The 18933-nt window shown below is 38.6% G+C and overlaps 1 protein-coding gene and 2 long non-coding RNA genes across 4 annotated transcripts in view; 2 read left to right on the top strand and 1 right to left on the bottom strand.

The window, feature by feature from the left end:
- Positions 1–262: 262 nt before the first annotated feature.
- LOC147757811 (uncharacterized) lies at positions 263–6915 on the bottom strand. 2 transcript variants are annotated; one of them, XR_015320135.1, is made up of 2 exons: positions 6543–6915; positions 263–1928 (listed from the first exon to the last, which is right to left on the bottom strand). It is a non-coding gene; the product is annotated as an uncharacterized LOC147757811 (long non-coding RNA). The 2 variants fall into 2 exon arrangements; XR_015320134.1 differs by lacking the exon at positions 6543–6915 and adding an exon at positions 2021–5546.
- Positions 5991–14415, top strand: LOC111245244 (uncharacterized). The gene is made up of 10 exons (XM_022793346.2): positions 5991–6459; positions 7692–7990; positions 8680–8923; positions 9093–9224; positions 9667–9869; positions 10150–10379; positions 10989–11214; positions 11428–11682; positions 12068–12568; positions 12902–14415. Exons 2-10 carry the CDS (start codon positions 7730–7732, stop codon positions 12968–12970), a joined length of 2121 nt encoding a protein of 706 aa, XP_022649081.1. The 5' UTR covers positions 5991–6459; positions 7692–7729; the 3' UTR covers positions 12971–14415.
- Positions 14416–18378: 3963 nt separating this feature from the next.
- Positions 18379–18933, top strand: part of LOC147757812 (uncharacterized) — a 3637-nt gene continuing 3082 nt past the window's right edge. Inside the window, exon 1 of the long non-coding RNA XR_015322581.1 lies at positions 18379–18791. This is a non-coding gene — a long non-coding RNA (uncharacterized LOC147757812). The remainder of the gene's footprint in view (positions 18792–18933) is intronic.

An 18933-nucleotide genomic window follows, 5' to 3' on the forward strand; every position in this document is an offset into this window, starting at 1 on the left:
CGCATGGAACACTATGGACGGCGGGGTCTCGATTAAAGAAAAAAAACAAGAAGTAGCTAATGTTTTACTAATTAAAGAAAAACATACTTTTTTTATGACGTAGGTTATGCATATAAGGGGCGTGTAAGTATTGGAAGCTATTCGAGTTTTCTTTACAAATTATTTAATCCCACTTTTCGTGTAATATGTGGCATTGATAGGCTTTGTACCAGCGACCTCTGGCTTTTAACTTTATTTACGAGTATTAAAAGTTATTCCAGCATTATCTTCAGTTTTAAATGATCATTTATTTTGCGTCAACAGTGATTTTTACTAATTAACAACTGGGCGGCTAGATTTTACCGCCGTGCAAGTTAAGACAGATTAACATATACAACTGAATGAAGTCTATTTACGGACTCTTTCCATAAACTGCAGTTGGATAACTTAAGCACCTGACTACATCTGTGACGTTCAGTGGGATCAGCTGGACATAAACTAGACTGGTCGGCAATGTCGTCAAGCGTTGCTTCATACAGTTAGCTTCCAGCAGTGCGATACGAAATGTGTCTGCGCGACGAGATATACAATATATAATCTCATTAATTTAATCAAATTGTTGACAAATCTACACGGTGCAGAATTGCATCTGTGCATTAATGTAGTATTTATTATAATGTTTATTTACTGAACTGGTACAATATTAAAGGGTTGTGCAAGTTTAACAAAATATTATAGGTCTTCGTTACTGGTCAAAGGAAGATGCTTGTTGATTAACCTGGAAACTGGGCAAACAACTACTCTACAACTAAGCACTCTGCTCGGCGAACGCCTGAGCCGTTCTGTCTTAGCGTACGTTCATACAATTGGATAGCCTCGCTTCTATCTCTAATCTCTGAAATAAAATACGCTGAAGTTTTATTCTCAGTTCCCGCTAAGACGTCATCTTCGAGATCTGCAGTTGTTCATTTCCTGAACCGTACCTACGTGATTGCAGAGAGTTTTTTGAAACCGAACTTTTTTTTGCCAATGGCTTGATCTAAGATGTGCGTCACTTTTGGTATGACTCCGCGATTTCTTAAATTGGTAAATTTCGTTGGCCAGATTTTTAAAGCAAGTGGCCATTATGATACGAGACGCAGTTAAATCAAGCCGTAACGACTACCACAGACACAGTTTCTGTATTGCTTATTCCGTTTCGTGAGTTTCGACTTGTCTGAACTAGTGGATTTTCCTGTGCCGAACGCTTGTTCACGACTTACTACTATAAAGCACTCTTACTCAAAGGAACATTATGCAATAAACATACACACAAGGTTGTAATGAACGCTTTATGAACATTGATCGACGAGCTTGTCCAGATTATTCTGCGACGGTATCCTATTCAAGCTAAGACGACTGAGAGCGCATACGTCCTCGACACTGTTTATACAGGTTATTTCTACGAACTTCGAAGTTACCTCCTTACATTTTTTTTTGGGATAATACACAGTCTTGATAATAGCTTAACATCTTTGTTTGGCTATCACGGTAAGAGCACCTGCAAAACTAAATAATTTTTCGATAATGCATGAGCCGTTTCTATAGTGGTAACTGGGGACATATGAGTACAGTGCTTGCAATTGCTTGTACATTGGGTTCTTTCTACACGCGTCGAGTTCCCGACATAATGATTCGCCGTATCCGCCCCTTGGAAATCCTTTAACTTTTAGGGCGACTAACCGGGGTTATTGCTAAACTTTCTCCAGTGCAGTATATAATACCTCTTACTTACAATAGACACAACATCCTTACAAGTAATGCCGAACGTGCTGCCAGCCATTTCATGTCCGCACAGCTCTCGGGTCAGGGCAGCTTTATTATACCTGATTGATCAATACGTGCACTGATTTCACCGTTGTGTCAAAGCCGTGTGTCACTTCCAGTCTATATTCCTCCTGGTCCAGGTTCTGCATTACGTCACAACAGTGAATATATGTTATAAGTGCCAAATGAATAGCCTTAGTTATACATGTATAATCCCTAATTAGCTACTGCTTACAGCATTCGATTCAAATACGAAGACACGATTGTTGTGTTGTTATTGTTATTCCTGGACAGGGAATAGTACATAAAAATGTAGATCCGAACTCTGTTTAGATCTCATTGTGGAGATTTGTTGACATAATTGTCGTTCTCTTCGTTATTAATGTTGTTGTTCTTTTTTTGACATATGCATTGCGCAATCTTCGAATGTTTCTACACCCAGACTGTCGCTGCAAGCACATGACTCCCGCACATAGCTCGTTTGTCGATTCGTCAATACTCTACCTGTTACAGACTGACCTAATATTGGTGAAAACCTCTTTCACGAATAAATCCCCTGATTCCGTGTTTAATACCCTCGACATACTGCAGCGTGCTGTGAAACTAGCGCATGAAACATTTTATAATGCATTAGCCCTCACGCTCCACAATTAAAATTTCCTTATAATGTTCGATTTGCGCCGACTAAACCCAAACCGCCAGTCGCCAAACTCGGATCTGCTCCGTTTCTACTAGGAGACCATTCGCATCACAATTCAAGGGAGTGATATAAGCTTTTTACTAGAATACTTAAAAAATTCCCATCGGAAATTGGCTTTTATGCCTGTCGCACAATCTTTTTACCCTTTTTATTGTAGGTTTCAGTTTTTCCTTTTAGAATCACCTCTACCAATTTATTAATGTATGACGGCGATGATGATAATTATTAGTATCTAGTAGATAAACTCCTCGTTTAACATCCATTACCTCAGGAAGTTTGTAGGCTTATAGAAGGGACAACATGCCTTCTAACGATTCCTCGGATGCCCATTTTTTTTGTTTGTTTCTACCCCGACTTTAAGTCTAAATCCATATGTTCGGCTTCTCTTTCCCGTTATGTGGTATTAGCACAGGCACTATCTATATCCATTGAATTCGTACAGCTTTGACGCAGCAATAAGCATATTACGAGCGTATGTATTATGACGCTGAGTATGTGAAGGACTCATCAGGCCTCATTGGACTAAATAATCGGTCACGATCCCTTATGTCCAGCTGTTCATCCATTGAGTGCGTGAAGTACCTATAGCCCGTCTAATTATACCCTATAGGCGGAAATTGCTTGATGGCCTGGGTTTTACATTCGAATTTCACGTTCACTACTACTTTGAGGCATCGTTTTAGACGGTACACTCTTTTAACAAGAATCAAAGAATGCCTATGCCCAATCTCAAACCCGCTGTTTTTACATCCACACAGGGATACGGTCTTGAACCTGAACCATCTCAGATGTCACGAGGGTCGAGGCATATTTGCGCATCTAATTCGGCCCGGACCGAATGATGAAGTAAGCCGATAAATGTAAAAAGGCCAGTAAAAAGTTCTCTAGTATAGCGAATGCTAGCAGAATAAGTTAAGGCTAGAAAGTACCCTATAGATCTCCGTTGTGGCTTTTTGTTCAAAACCGGCACTAGGGTAAAAGAGCAAACAGGGCGCATCTAACTGAAAAGACGGTTATTTCAAGTTGCTGTTAGAACAGCTGCCTAGCCATTTTCAAATCTCTATTTTCTTCTATGAAGTTCTCATAAAGGTGGCCAAACTCATACATTATCGTTTTCCTATTTTTTTCTGTTTCCTACCATTTCACAGTGTAACAGTATCGCTCGCTGCTTCTAGTCATTCCAGTAGTATTAATACTATGTCCTAAAGCTTTACATGCAGACTTCGCATAGAGCTCCGACCTCGCTCCGCCTACTTATAAACAGATCTCATATTTTTATATATGCAAAACAATATCCCAAGAGACTATGTAGACATGTGCACTTGTATTTATACAAGAACCAGTTTTTCTACACGTTTGGAAAGACTTTAGTGAAGATTGAATTTTGCTTCCAGCAAGAGCGAACACTTGCATTCTACCAGCGTCATCATCATAATCATGCCTTATATACTATTGTATACCATTGTCATAGAAGCACATCTTGATAAGAATCCTTCAACCGGATTGGTTGGACGAATACGTCCCATCAAATGCTCTTTCCGTCTGCTAGACACGACGCCAATGAACTTTTCCTTAACTAAATGTTCTATAGATAAAGTCCACACCAGAAAACCGACGATGTATGAAAATTTGGTAACCGTAACTAGAGTGAAATACCCGTTGAGGTTTATCCCCAAATAGCCCACTGTTATCAGCAACTTATTAAATCAATAATAAACTTTTTTTATAGATTAATTTGACATTTGTAAGCAAAAACTAGTGTGTAATTTGTAACTATAAACCGTTTGCAAGATATATATATATATATATATGTATATATAGCAATTACTTTCCCACATTTTGTTCGCAAGGGCGAATGACGCGAATTTATTAGGTCGTAGCGGCGGCTGATAGGACTCGTGTTGTCGATTTTCGTACTCTGAGTTTCGAATCGACTGAGACACGTATTATGCTTAATTTATTTATTTACAATATAAGGATCATGCATTCGGCTTTCGCCTTTACCGCATACTTCGGCAAACGATTGTCGTCAAACTCATAGCTAATAAAGTCTGCCATTTGAAGGCGCAGTATGCATTATGGTAAATATTAATTTTTGTGAAGGCTTCAGTCTCGCCGCCATTTTGGCTGCCTAAACAGCTGAGCAGAATGCTGCCCTAATCGAGGCTGCTTTTTAGCGACTATTTATATTATACTTATTATATTCGAATTATTATTACTGATCATATCACTACAATTGTTATGTTCGAATTTTTTAAATTTTCTTATAGAACTGTGTCCTTTAAGAGAAGTCTTGTGCTGCAAATGAATAACTGCAAAGCGTAATATTGGCCACTCGAAGTCAGGCGCTTTTCTCATCATATTTGATAAATACGTCATATGAAATAACATGTATGAATACTAGTTATAAATTCTAGCGTAGCTCGTCGATGGCATCTGTGTCTCGTCAGCCGGAAATGGCTGTGAAAACGTCCCGTTCCGTTGTTAACAAAGCTACTGAGACAATGTTTACTTCTATATTTTGTTGTATAAAGTGCTTTCGGGCCTAAATATACATTGGCTAAAATTGTGAAAATCGAGATCTTTTTTCCATACGAAGAAAACATAAGGAAGTTAATAGGTTTTTTCTTATTCGAACTATAATTGCTACAAGTGGAGATGAACTGCATTTTAGGTTGGGTTTTACAAGCCTCGTCGTTTCGGTTGTCCCCGCGGCAGTACCATAAATTGAGATTAAGTTGAGGACCCCCTGCTCCGAAATCCTATCCTTAGCTTATTTGGACCGAACCTTATTGTCCATTTTATTCATTTCCCAATCAAATTTGTTTATTATATCGATGTATACAATAAATAATTGTAATAACACTAATAAATTAGGAATAAACAACACTACAGATAAGGGAATAACATATCAACACGCCATTGTGCTTATGATCATTGTCTGGTTCATACTGACATGTCTGTCTTCGATTTATCAATTCTTAAGCAAATGTTTAAATTCAATCGTTTCGAAATACGAATAATAGGGTAGTTTGCTCAAACTGATTTTCTGACGTAACTTCAGTCCACATGAAAAACATGGAAACACTTTCCACAAGTTAAATGATTGTTTCAGGTTTCACATTCGGTGCTGCTGTTAGTCACGGCTTAAAGTGACTGTGTCGTAGGAAGTGTCTTGGACTACCTCACTTTGGTCGTAAGTTCGGACGTCAAACATTGCGCCATGTAACAAGTCTTCGTGTGTTGTAAAACAAGTGTTTTACAAACATGCTGTTTTATTCCATCTCAATCAATACTGCCCATTCGCGCGCATTCTTGTTTAAAATCATCACAATGAATTTTATGCCGTGTGAGCCGCTAGCGAGGTGGTCTGCTAGAACACCAGTCCCGGCTTCGTTCACTATGCAGTATCGATATTTCAACCCGGCGATAGCCTGTTCCACAGAGTCCGACGGCTTTACCCGAAAGCACTACCTAACCGACGGCCATTTGCTTACACAGCCTCCAGCTGGACCGATAGTCTGCTCGAACCTGTTCCGCGGTAGAGATCTGTTGGTCGATGTTGTGGTCTCTGTGCACTTCCGTATAGTTCACCCACTCTACACTCTTGCGCCTCGCGCCCTTACCGCCGTGGCAGTCGAATGCTTCTTAGTGACCAGTTTAGGAGTCAGATCAGATTAGAGTATACGGTGTATACTTGGACGCACTCAGTTAGACAAACCAAACCAGGAGTCAGACAAGATCTGATGTAACGTACTATTGTGCTACGGTTGACCGCTTGGCATTTCGCGTGCTAAAGAATCACGTCGTCTGTGACTGTTACGCGGAGGGTGGAAACCTAAACCCTGTCAGGGTTGCAGCTGCTCTCGGTAGCGGCAGTTTCGTTGGTGCCGCTACTAATACCAAGCTAGTACTGAAAAAGGAGTGCCTCGTTCTAAATATCCTCTCCTTGCATCTTTTGCTGCATGACTAAGGTAAGTAGAAGCGCTGTCTACCGTTTTTGCCTCCATCAACAGCTTTTTTTTGGTACTACAGTTTGATAGTATAGATAACTAACCTGAATATAATTCCAAAGCTGAACTAATCGACGTGCTTGAGCTGGTAACCTCGTAAAGTTCGTTCGCGAGCACCGCGTGTGCGTCGAGTTTGAAACTGAGAATATGGATATCTCTGGACATTTTCCAACAAACGTGCCTGTGACTCTGCGGTATAGAAGCTGCATATTGCCGGCACCACGTTCTAATAATCAGGATTCAACCACAAGCGCTAAGCGTGTCAGTTAGAGTAATGTTTGTCGAAACTAGAGAGGGTAACTTTTTAGACTACCTACATTTTACGTCCAATTTGTTGACAGGAACGTACATTGCTTTGTTCTGCCTTAACTTTTTATTTTTATCGGGGATAAATTACAGTTGGCAAAGTTTCGTACGTGCTTTTAATATGACCAATAGAATCAAACGAAATAAATGCAAAACATCATCGTCTATACGTATATTACAGATAAACATAATCGAAAAGATTAGCTGGCGATCTCAGATGTTTAGGCTTAAGATATTTAGTATACGTTGTTCCTTAATGTTGCAATTGATTTATAAAAGCTATTTAAATTCAGTTTTCTTTTTATTAAAGTCTATTGCATTAGATATAGTATAACAAATGGGTGCTTATACAGGCTTTACTTGCGTAAACTACTACTACTATGCAGAGACCTCGTTTTTATTGTTATTATAGATTATAAATTAGAGGGATTGCAAACTAGACGTCATAAAGAAAATGTTAACCACGACGCTGGCAAACGACATGTCATGCCATAGGGTAATAAGAACTAGTTATGTTAATAGAAAAAAGACATACCCTGCGGATCTGTTTCGTATACTGAAGTATTTTTATTTCCAGTTCGGATGCCCGTTATAGCTGTGTCTTCTATAGATTTACGAATATCATATAACGTTATACCACTAAATCGCGGCTGTGTTCTTTGGTAATGTTCTTTTGGAAACACTATATTTTACTTAGAGACTCAGTCATGCTTTGAGAAACGAATGACTGCCTTTTTCGCCTAGGACACATTCATGGATATCAGAGTCTATGGTGATCATAATCGATTACCATATGTACCGCTAGGACCTACTTACAAATCCAACGGTTTATAACAATTTTCTCGTTTGTCTTATTGTTGATATACTATTTTCATTTTTATTTTCAGAAATAGTTTGCGCCAAGTGAGACAATTTTAATATTGTTATGTCTGATGTAATTTCACCCATTCCGTCAAGTGGACTGGGAGGCAAAGATGACGAAAAAAACAAAAGCACACCGAGCCAGAAACAAAATCATGAACAAACACCAGAACAGCACCAGTTAGAGGCCCAAATATCTGAATCCGAGAAACCGCTAGTAACAGAAGCTATTGTAGCTGACGTCGTCAAGGTTATCTCGAAAGCGCAGGAAACTGCGATCGGCGTTATGGAACTGAGCACTCCTTGGCCAGCAGCGAAAGAGCAGGTATAATCAGAGGACCTAAGTAAATGTTTCGAACTATACGTACAGCATTGTGTTAGTTGAGTATTGCTTCAGAGAGTTGACGGCCCCTTCCGACATAAACAAAGTGTTTCCACCCCGGGCTTTGAACCCAGACCACCATGTGTTCCTAAGTTCAGTAATCGAACTCCTCTATTACGTAAACGTAGAATCTGCATTTAGGGTTCAGTCAGATTATTGTTGACGAACGTTTAAATAAACAATGTTTTGCAAATCGAATTGCGGCGTAGGGTCAGCCAGATTACCGTCTAAGAGATGCTAGCAAGTGCGCAGTTAATACACGGATTATTTATGCAGTTTGACTGTTTGCTACTAGTAGCTTAATGATGTATTAAAAATTTTTGTTTACCAATTGTGTACTTACTCCCTGTTACTACTTTATATGGCAAACTACGTGAATGGACTCTATCTATTTATGCACCAACCGAATTTAAGTACACAGTCATAAAGTGCAAAAGAGGATTTACGATAATGGGAGATTAGAATGCATAATATGGCCAGAAATTATTCGCCTCCAATATCTGGATCTTTGTGGATCTGATTGGTACTGGCAGCCTTTTTTGTTTCAACGTAAACCAGCCGTTGGGATAGTCATCACAGTAAAAAATTCAAAGATCAATTGGTACAATTTATTTCATACATTTTACTTTCAGAAAATCGGTTCGGGTGAACCCAAATCAAGCCCAGACGATTTGAAGCTAGATGTCGCCGAAAAACAGGAAGGATTTATTGAGCAAGAAACACTTGCAAAAAATCAGGCTACTTCAGGTCTTACGCCAGCCGAGGAACTAGCTTCAGTGACACAGAAAAAGGACGCGCTGGAGAAACAGCGATTATCAGAAAAAGAAATTCGCGGACTAAATAAGATCCTCTTTGAATGCAGAGGCAGTGCACAGGGTATGTTTTATGTTAGGTATTTTACTGCTTAAAATAATTGTAGTAATATTCAAAATTAAAAACAAGCCACGAACGGATAAATATTCTTAGCAAAATATTCCGACCTTTTACTAGTTGAACTTTTTCTAAGGATACAATTGTATTATGTCGTTAATTGTCTCTCGTACAGGCGTTAAGGGCGATGTACTTAAGGTGCTTCAAGAGCGCCGACTGTGCGAGGAAGAATGCCTCAAAATCGAAAAAAACATTGGCGAGAAGCTGGCAGCGCTTACTGCAGAAGTTCACAGGTCAACGAAAGAGTGTATGGACAATAAGTCACCTGCCCTCGTTCTTTTTTCGTATGGCTACCATTTTAACATGCAATATTATGATGTTGTACATCGCCGCTTTCTATCTACATTTTATAGGTACTGTAAGTTAAGGAATAATTTAACTGTGGTTCCTAAGAAATAATAGTTATTTCATTTCCATTCAATTCAGCTCGATAAAATTCGAGTTAAATGAAAACAACTATTGCGCAACGACGTTTCCTATTAAAAAGTTCCATAAACGAATTTAAAATTGTAAATTGAGACATTTTTAAGACAGTTAAGATGATTCTTTTTTTGTAAGGTCAAATTAGTACACTGGCGGGGTATCCGTCACACAGCTCCCCGCATCTGCTACATTTATACCTATCGAATGGCGCATAACTCATGTCGGAAGGCATGCACCGCATGAAATAATATAAACGCTTATGTTAGGTATGACCGAAGAAGTTGAACCCGAGGCCCGAACCCCTATTCCTGTAGGAAGCGGTTCGTCCTTGGGAACCGCCGGAAAACGGGAAAAACGCGCGAATTCAAAGAGCGCTACGCCACCTCCCTCTGGTTTATCTGGCCAGGACAAGGACCGCGCTTTGCAAGATCGAATCTGCGATCTCAGCAAACAGGAACCTGCAAAAAAGGTAATAGACCTTTCGACATGTTAGATTCAGATTTTTTTGTTAGTATTAATCTATCTACATGGGGTACGGAGCAGGGCAATCGGTTGTTCTCAATATATAATGCTATTAACTCCTATTCCTAAGCACGTACTTTATTCAGGATAAAGCGCATCTAAATTGAGTATAATTAACAAATGAGTGATTATCGTACGCAGCTTCACTACGCGATTTTCCAAACAAATTATTTAGTGCAGATGACGATTACATTTTTTTACTGTAATCAAATTCCGTCTGTTTTCAGTTATCGGCAAGTTCAAAAAAAAAGGCTGTTGAGAGCGTATTGCGTAGCCTTGGCGATATTGATACAGTCGAGAGTAAACTCCGCGCTCTATGCGAACTGCACTATGAGACGTTAGAGCAGCTCAGGGAAACGCAGGCCACTGCAGAAAAGTGGAAAAAGCAATTCCAGGCAAGTCAGAAAGAGAACAACCGCTCGTTGTTGGCGAGGGATCGCCTTGAAGGGCTTTGTCGGTACGTTAACGATGATTACAGATGATGGTATTATTAGTCTTTGGTAATTTTAAGTGTAGGCAGGTTATTTTCTATTAGTCTTTGATAATTTTAAGTGTAGGTAGGTTATTTTCTATCTTCTAGATAGTGCTATGCTAGTCAGCTCCGCTTGTAAGAAAAACAATGCGCAAATATTGTATATGTAGACATGAAACACACTTTGGTATAAGTGCGTTTCGTGGAGCGTTTATTTAAAAAATATATTAACGTTGTGTTCATATATATGTATATATATACACACGGTGCCCTTTTCCTGTGCCATACAGCTCCCTTTTCTACAAACAAGACAAGTTCACTATATTATCGTTGCAGTCATCACTAAAGCTCGTTGAGCCAAAGACTCCTCTTACGTTAAGCGCGAATGATAGTGTTATTAGATTACTAACAGGTGTTCTAATGAATTAAAAAAAATGTTTTCGAGGGTAAACACGTAGTAAGCGCCTTCTTTCGACCATCACGAATATATAGAAACCATTGTGACGAGCTTACCATGATCTGCGTATTTACTCATACACTCTATATTAAGCTGGGAAATGCTTCGCTGTTCGGTTCTTCTTCCCGCTTTTATAGAGAGCTGCAAAAACATAATAATGCAATCAAGGAGGAATCGGCTTTACGTCGTCGCGAGGAAGAAGAGAAGCGGAAGCATATTGCTGCGAAATTCCAAGCGACCTTGACTGATATTTCCACCCTGATGGCCGATACTCAAGAGACTTCTGCTAAATTGCGGCAAGACAATGCTCAGTTGGCTGGCAAGCTTCGGACGCTTGTTAATCATTACGATATCTGGGAGAAGGTAAGCGAGCTGAAAGAAGGAAGAAACCCAAAAAGCTGTCTGCAAAATAAGAGGTTCATTAGTGGGTCTTTCTTACCGTATGTACAATGCATACATATTAGTAAATGCTGTAAGAGCTTTGCCCTGTAATGTTTCTTTATTAGAAGCTGACGAACCTTTCCATTGCCCATATTTTTATGAATATATACTTATATACATCTGCTATTCATGCAGCACTCGGAAAATATGCTAAAACAGAAAACTATCGAAGCTGACCTCGCAATGGCCAAACTTCGCGAAGCGCAACTTCTTCGTGAAAAAGACGTGACGGAAGTGGAGCACTCAAGAAAATTGCTTGAGACCGCCACAAAGGAGATGCAATTGCAACTTAAGGCTTCGCTCCGAAACGAAATTCTACTTCGAGAACAGTTAAAACTGCACAACGACAAGTACGAAGAGTTCCAGGAGGCGATCGTGTCCAGCAATAAGGTACATAATGAACTGTAACCGTGAATTTTGCACCTCAGTTGTTATTGTTGTATCTCTTAAAGTGGCCGAAACAGCGCCGGTTGAAACTTGCACGTCAGGTACTAGCAATAATAACATCTCACTCAGTGTTCTGATTAAATTTACTTACGTTATGAGTTGATATCAATGCATTTTTGTAAGGAATTACAAAGTTGCAGCATGACAATCCAAAAAAAAAAAAGCGTTGCAGCTGTTTAAAGCAGTTTTTAAAGAAGGTGCTGGACGTGAAATATTGAGGTTAAAATTGATCTAGATCTGCCATCTGGTTCAACCCAACGGAGCTCGACAAACCAATATCTTGAGACATGTGCTTAACAAGGACGTAATCTATTACTTCCGATTACAGATGTTCACTGATTTCAAGGGCGAAGTCGAATCGATGGGTAAACAGACTCGCAAATTTGAAAAAGAAGCTCTTCAATGGAAACAACGGTGGGAAGAGGCCAATCTCGCAACGGCTCGAGTGTTCCAAGAAAAGACCAAAAGTGATTTCAAAGTTGAAACTCTTTCACGACTTTGCCGTTCACTACAAGATAAATTACGAATCACAAACAAGGATATGGCCGAACTTGAGTCAAGTGTCGCCAGCCAAGTCGTTACGGAAGAGAAAATCAAACTCGAGGAAGAGCTACTCAGAAAACAAAGGGAGATCGAACAGCATAAGCATGCATTGAAGGTTCGACAAAAGGAAGTTCAATCAGAGTTAGCCGGAAGTACTGAAGTTGCACAGAAAGTTTCGCAAGATATTGAGCAAACCCCCGAAGGAATAGCTGAGGGGCCGGTACCTGAGGCTGTCACAATAAACGATGACAATACGGATACCGGAATTTTGCCGGAAGAAAGCCAGGCATGGGAATTATGCTAGACCTCTATTTTTGTTTTCAGTTTGTCAGTATTCTTAATTTGTTGAGATTGCTTAGCACTTTTTTTCAGGACAATAAATTGGGTAAAATCTGGCAGTCGTTGTTAGCGCGTTAGTTAGTCGTTGTTATCTGTTTCTTTTATCATTTCATCTTGCATCTGTTCATTTCATTTCATTATATCAAAATCATCTTAGTGATCATAAAGGTAAACGTTTTTTAATATTTACTATAAAAACTAAAATTAATGTAAATCAAGCGAAAATTAAGTCTAAAGAAGTAGTGTAAATTTTAACAAGATTCTGATTTGTCCACTTCAGGAGGCGCAGCAAGCAAACAGCGGTTCCAGTAAGAAAGATGCTAAGAAAAAGAACAAGAAAAGACATTAAACCAGGGATCCTTTGGGGATCAAGGATGACCAAACAAGGAGCCTTTGAGTCAAGACTCCTACAACTCCTCGATTAATAAGCTAATCTGTACCGAATGAGAGATAAGAAAGCCAAGGAAGGTGTGGCAGATGTAAGAGAAGGTCGACGAGACAAATATGTTCTGTGGTTTCTATTATGGAGAAGGTAGTGAAATCAGTCGCGAATTCAACGGCTGCAGGTAACAATTTAGAGGAAACGGTATAATTTTTTACGAATTTACCCCAATTTTCTAGGACGCAAGCTGATTAAGAGGCAGAGCTCGTAGGTTACAAAGGAATGCAGTCAAATCGAGTGGACAAAAAGCTGTGGTGTTCACCAGGTTGTTAAGTACAAACAAAAGAAAAAATAATGAAAACGGTAGAAACAGTGTACAGTTTACTAAGGAAACAATAATTAACTTATCTACATTAAATCAAATCTATTATAGACACGTACGTGACAATAAGGCAAAACCATCACGATCATAACGAAATCGCTATTTAGTTCATCCATAATAGCGTTCATTGTCATTTGTATTTAATTACCTTTTAATTAATTACGTATGTATTTATTTTCAATTAAGACAAGACAGTAGAAGTCTGATTTCTGCTCGTATTTCCATCTGGTTGCACTTGCTGAAAATGCAGGGGTGAAAACATGTAAAAAAACAAACAAAAAATTATTAGAAGAATATGATTAAAAATATATTACGGTTACAATTATATAGAACGGATAATTGTGTATGATTTGCGCTTCATTTGCTGGTAAAGAATAGTCAACTTAGGAACAATAGAAGGACGAATCCACGAGAGATAAACACTACACATTAGTTTTAATAAGAAATGTATTGTTTGCAATGTTTTGAACATAATACGGACATATTGCTTTGGTTCACATAATGATAACAATTTCTGAAGATAATTGTAAATGTATGTAATTTAGCTGTGTTGCTAAGTCAATGCCTTCCTACACTGCGTTTTTTACCCTGTACTCTCTCATTCTTTTTAACATTTGAACAGCTGGAACACAATAAGCGTTTCACTTGCGCATCCTTTTCGGTCAGGTATTTCGCCGACGGACCTGTAAGCGTTTAATATCAAACTTACGCCGACAGATCGTTAACCGCTTTGAATATTTTTACGTGCTACTTTAGACGGCGAAGTGCCTACGAGTGATAGAGACCAGGGGCTGCTGTATTGAGTCCGACCAAGGATGCATAACTACCCATTCTGTGTGAATAGAGAAATTTATTCAACAACAAACACATTTTGTATCGTATAGAACGACTCTATTTGTTTATAGCTACTCCCTGATCGCTTGTTCAGTTCGCCTAATCAGTAAACGTGACACGCATCGAAAGTTGTATACGAACAGGTTAGTTTTGAGACGATTTAATAATAAACTGGAACTTTTTCAACGAAGAAAAACTTGTCTTATCTGTGAACCACAGAAAAACGTGAAACAATAGTAATATATATAATAATAATATAATAAACAAATAGAAATAATAGAGTCATAGAAGTGGGCATTGCATTCTTGTTCGAAAACGGTTACTATACCTCCCAATGAAAATGCAGGTTAGTTTTTCACCGTAAAACATGCTAAGAAGTTTTATATACCAATTACAATTTTTCTAAAATTGTAATTGGTATATAAAACTTTATAATATTTTTTACTTCTAAAATTCTTTTTTACTTCTAAAATTGTAATTGGTATATATAAGCCAAACCTTTTGGCATTTTTGTAAGGCTAAAGATAGCTTAACTTTATCTCACTACAACGTGTCGAGCAAAGCTAAAATCGAATCTGCTTTTGTTCACTTGATTTGATTTTATTTGCTGTGCAATTGGTAATACGCTTTTAATGTGCCCAGCAGAGACGATTGTTTTTATCCTGTTTAAATGACGCCATGGATTCTAGGCATTCATACTGCCTGAAAAGTACGAATTTACGAAATCAGGCTCTCTATATGGAAAACAACTTTATCCTAGAATTCGTTAGTATGGCCGGTACTACTTAGTGGCATTAGAAAATGACAAAATCAGATGTTCCTGTAGATTTTGCATGCTCACTTCATTGATGCGTTTGGCCAAGTTTCCGTAATTGGCAAAGCTATCACTATATTATAATTTACTTTGATAACAACTAGAGGCAGGCAATGAACATAATCTAACAAGCTTATTTCAGAAGCGGCACATTACAGTCTTAAATGTCGGAAGAAATTGATTTGATACGGTATCAGCTACATAGGCATAAAAATTCCATAACAAAGGAACCTTAATTTTGAGAAGTCTGCCCTTGAGAAGGCTGGAAATGAATAATTATTGAACTATATTTTAGAGGATATCAGAACGCTCGCCTTCGAACCCAGATCATCCCGCTAAACGTCCTTAGAAGACGCATCGGTGTAATCGCGCTCGAGCGGATTTTTAATTTAGGCAGCTACGCTTTGCCTCTGGGACAGGTTAACATTACTTAGAATAATTCTGTACAGTATTGTCATTGCAGAAAAGTGTTTTGGTTATGTAAGGCATTTTTATAACAAAGTGCTTTTTTTTAGTCAGATTTGTAGCTTCACACAACGTGTAACTCTTATAACTCTATCCATTTCGTGGAGCATGTTAGCGCAATACAATTTGTTACTTCCACATGGGATATTACCACCGGGGATGTTCACGGGTCACATGTGTTAATGATTTTACCGTCCATAAGGACATGCAAGAGATTGGCCAAATAACATACATATCAGGCTGTCGCAAGCGATTTCGGTAGACTTTAAAATCTAACAGCTTTTGAACTACGCGCCGCCAGCAGACGGAATTTAATGAGAAATGTAATTGTCTTCTAAAAATTAGTGAACGAAAACAGTTTTTTTTGGAGAAAATAGTTCGGGAAAAATACCTTTTAATTTCAACGATCAACGGTCAGTGGGGAAATTCTTATTACTTGAAGATCACAGTGCTGCGGAAATTCATCGAATATTGGTGCAAAAATGCGGCAAAAAGGACGCAGTACGTGAGCGGTGCAAACATTTCAAAAACGGAGATCAGAGTCTTGAAGGACAACAAAAAGGTAACAAGGAAAGCATCGTCGCAATTGAGGAGGCTTTTTACGAAAGCAGAACTTGGAGTTTTTAGGGCTCTGTCGGCCAGAACTGGTATTGCCGATATAATGTGTTACAAAATTTTAGACTGAAAATGCGGAATCGACTCCAGGTCAGTAGAATTATTCGCATAATGTATTTTACATGCATTTTTAGTTAATAAAAAAAAAACCTGCTTGAAATAGATGGTTGCCGTAGAGGCGGAGTTCAGTACCTGCAGCCAACTGGAGAGTAAAAAGGCTGTAGAATAACGTCATCTTGGAGAGAAATCGAGTTCGGTGGCAGTATTGAGTAGATTCGGACATAAGGGGTTGGCAGTACTTGCAATAGATACCAAGGGGCATCTGCTGGTACGAGATACTTGCTGGAAATAAAACAATGAATGCGCGCTGTCTTGAATTCCTTAAGAGACCCATGAACTGTTGGTATGGGGAGCGGAAGCACCCGGTCTACTTACTTGACGAACGCCATACTTCATCACCATACCTAAACTGCGTCTGGATTAAGCAAAGAAATATTTAACGTTAGCTTCAATCGGCTTGTTCTCCCGATCTAAATCCGTGGATTACGGGGCTTCCCATGCTCTAAAATAAACAATTGCTGTATAAGCGTATCTGATTATCAATTTACTTCGAGGAGCCATAGAATAAAAAATTACATATGGAAACACGAATTGTGAATATATGGCTGTCCAAAAGCACCCCAAATGCTGGGAGAAGTATGTAAAAAATACGTCATTAGGACAGGTATTACTCTAACAGGTATTAAAGGTAGTAGTTCTAACCTAACTAATTAAAAGGTCCTTCTATTTTAATGTCCGCCCGATTTGCTTGTAACAACATAATATATATTCGGTTACCGAAAATAAATAGACGGTTTGCACATATCTTAGGTAAGATGTGTCGCATAAGGTTAGTGTTGGTATTTTCTGGAAGCTCAGAGCTGACAGTAATAGATGAGTTAAAACTGTTGAAATTTATTTAGATTCAAGATAGAGCACTGTGAAGATTAGCAAAATGTCTGCAAGAAATCGCTATATTTTTCAATTCTGTGATGATAAAGGCGCCATAAAAAAAAACAGCTAAAATGCCTTATCAGAAACGACCTAAAGATGTTTTTTTCGCTTTTATTTTAGAAATTCGATATGAAAGATGCTTTCAATAGCCATCAACCAACCAGAAAAAGTTGACTAAATCATTGCGGAAGTTAAGAGAGACCGATTTACGAGTCGCCATGAGGTCGCCAAGTTACTGAACATCCATTAGCAAGAAATCCTAATCTTTTCGAAGAATGCTAGCGACAAGGAACGAAGCTCGATATTTGAGCACCACACGAGTTGATTCATGAGAATTTACTCGATCGCAATTCTATCCGCGAAACTACGAAATTGAGCCATTTCTAAGCCAGTGGGTGAGTTTTATGAAAAGTAGATCACATGCGACAATAATGTGCAGAAAAAAATAGAAAAATGTGCTTCACAATATGTAGTAATGGCCGGGTTGACGCAAAAAAAAATCAATTAAAAATTAACGAACGGAAAATGCGTCGTCTGGCACCATGACAATGCCATACTTCATACATCTTTAGCTACCCGGCAAAAATTTAAAAAATTAGGATAGACAAATTCAACGCATTCAACGGCCACTGTATGGCCCAGATATTACACCATTAAACTATTATCTGTCTGGATCTCTGTAAAACTCACTTAATGGTGTCAATGAAATTTCGCTGGAAGGATGCAAGAATTATTTGGTAAATGTGTTCTCTAGAAACCACCGCGGGCAGTCCTTTTAATTTAAAGAAACTCCTTTAACAAAAGTACATTTTCCTGGTTTCTAAGAGCAAATCCCAAAATTCTGTTTATTTAAATGAACTTTTTGTTTGGAAACTCACTGACCCAGCGTGAGATACGATATTACTCAGATCGAACCATTGCAATGTCTTAAATCTTTTCCAATAGATTGTTACAGTAAATTATAAAGCTCTCTTTTTCCAGCCCCTGAAAGTATCTTTTTCGAGCACCAGTGGACATCTTTTCTCAGTTGGCCTATTTATAGTTCGGTAATACTAAGCAGTCATGACTATAAAAGCATCATCATCGATATTTATTTACCCCACGAGTATAGTCTTTCGAAATGCCATTTGTGTTGTAACGTACTATAAAAGCAATCGATCCCGGTTACGTTGAACAGTTACTAATGGTTGAGTAATATCGTAACTATTCTTGTTAGGAAAGGAGCGATGGATTTTTCTTGGCACCGATAAGCCGCTGTTGATGTAAGTACTGTTATAACATGTCGTCATCTGTCAACGATGCTGGTAGGTGCCGGCGCAAAGACCCCCGGATATGGAGTAATATCTTCCTGTAAAAATTACACCTAAGAGGACATGGTTTATCAGATTAAAGCGAGGATAATCAATAGGATTTGGTATGAGTCAGGCGATAGCGTACGAGGACATACGACAGTACATTTATGTCAAACAAGAAAACAAAAGTAAAGCGTGGGCCCTTACTGCAAGTTGCGTTCTGTCTCCGAATCACCGATCGTATCCAAATCTTTGATTTAAGGGCTGAGTCTGATTTTATACGCTTCATATGTAGCTTAGTTTAATGAACCCTACGTGTATTGTATACAACATTCTACCAAGAAGTAAATCAACGAGCTATGATTCAAAGGAGGAGCTGTGGAACTTAACAGGGTTTGTTCTAAATAGGGAAATATTTCTAAACTGAAAAGTTTAGTATCTGTTGTCAAATCATAGCTGATGTGATTTTCGCAAAAACGATCTAGACAGTATTTTAGGCCGCATGCCCATTAAAGAACTTATTAAAGCTAAATTA

Source organism: Varroa destructor, unplaced genomic scaffold (genome assembly GCF_002443255.2).
Source record: "Varroa destructor unplaced genomic scaffold, Vdes_3.0 BEIS01000002.1, whole genome shotgun sequence".
In the NCBI taxonomy this organism is placed as follows: domain Eukaryota; kingdom Metazoa; phylum Arthropoda; class Arachnida; order Mesostigmata; family Varroidae; genus Varroa; species Varroa destructor.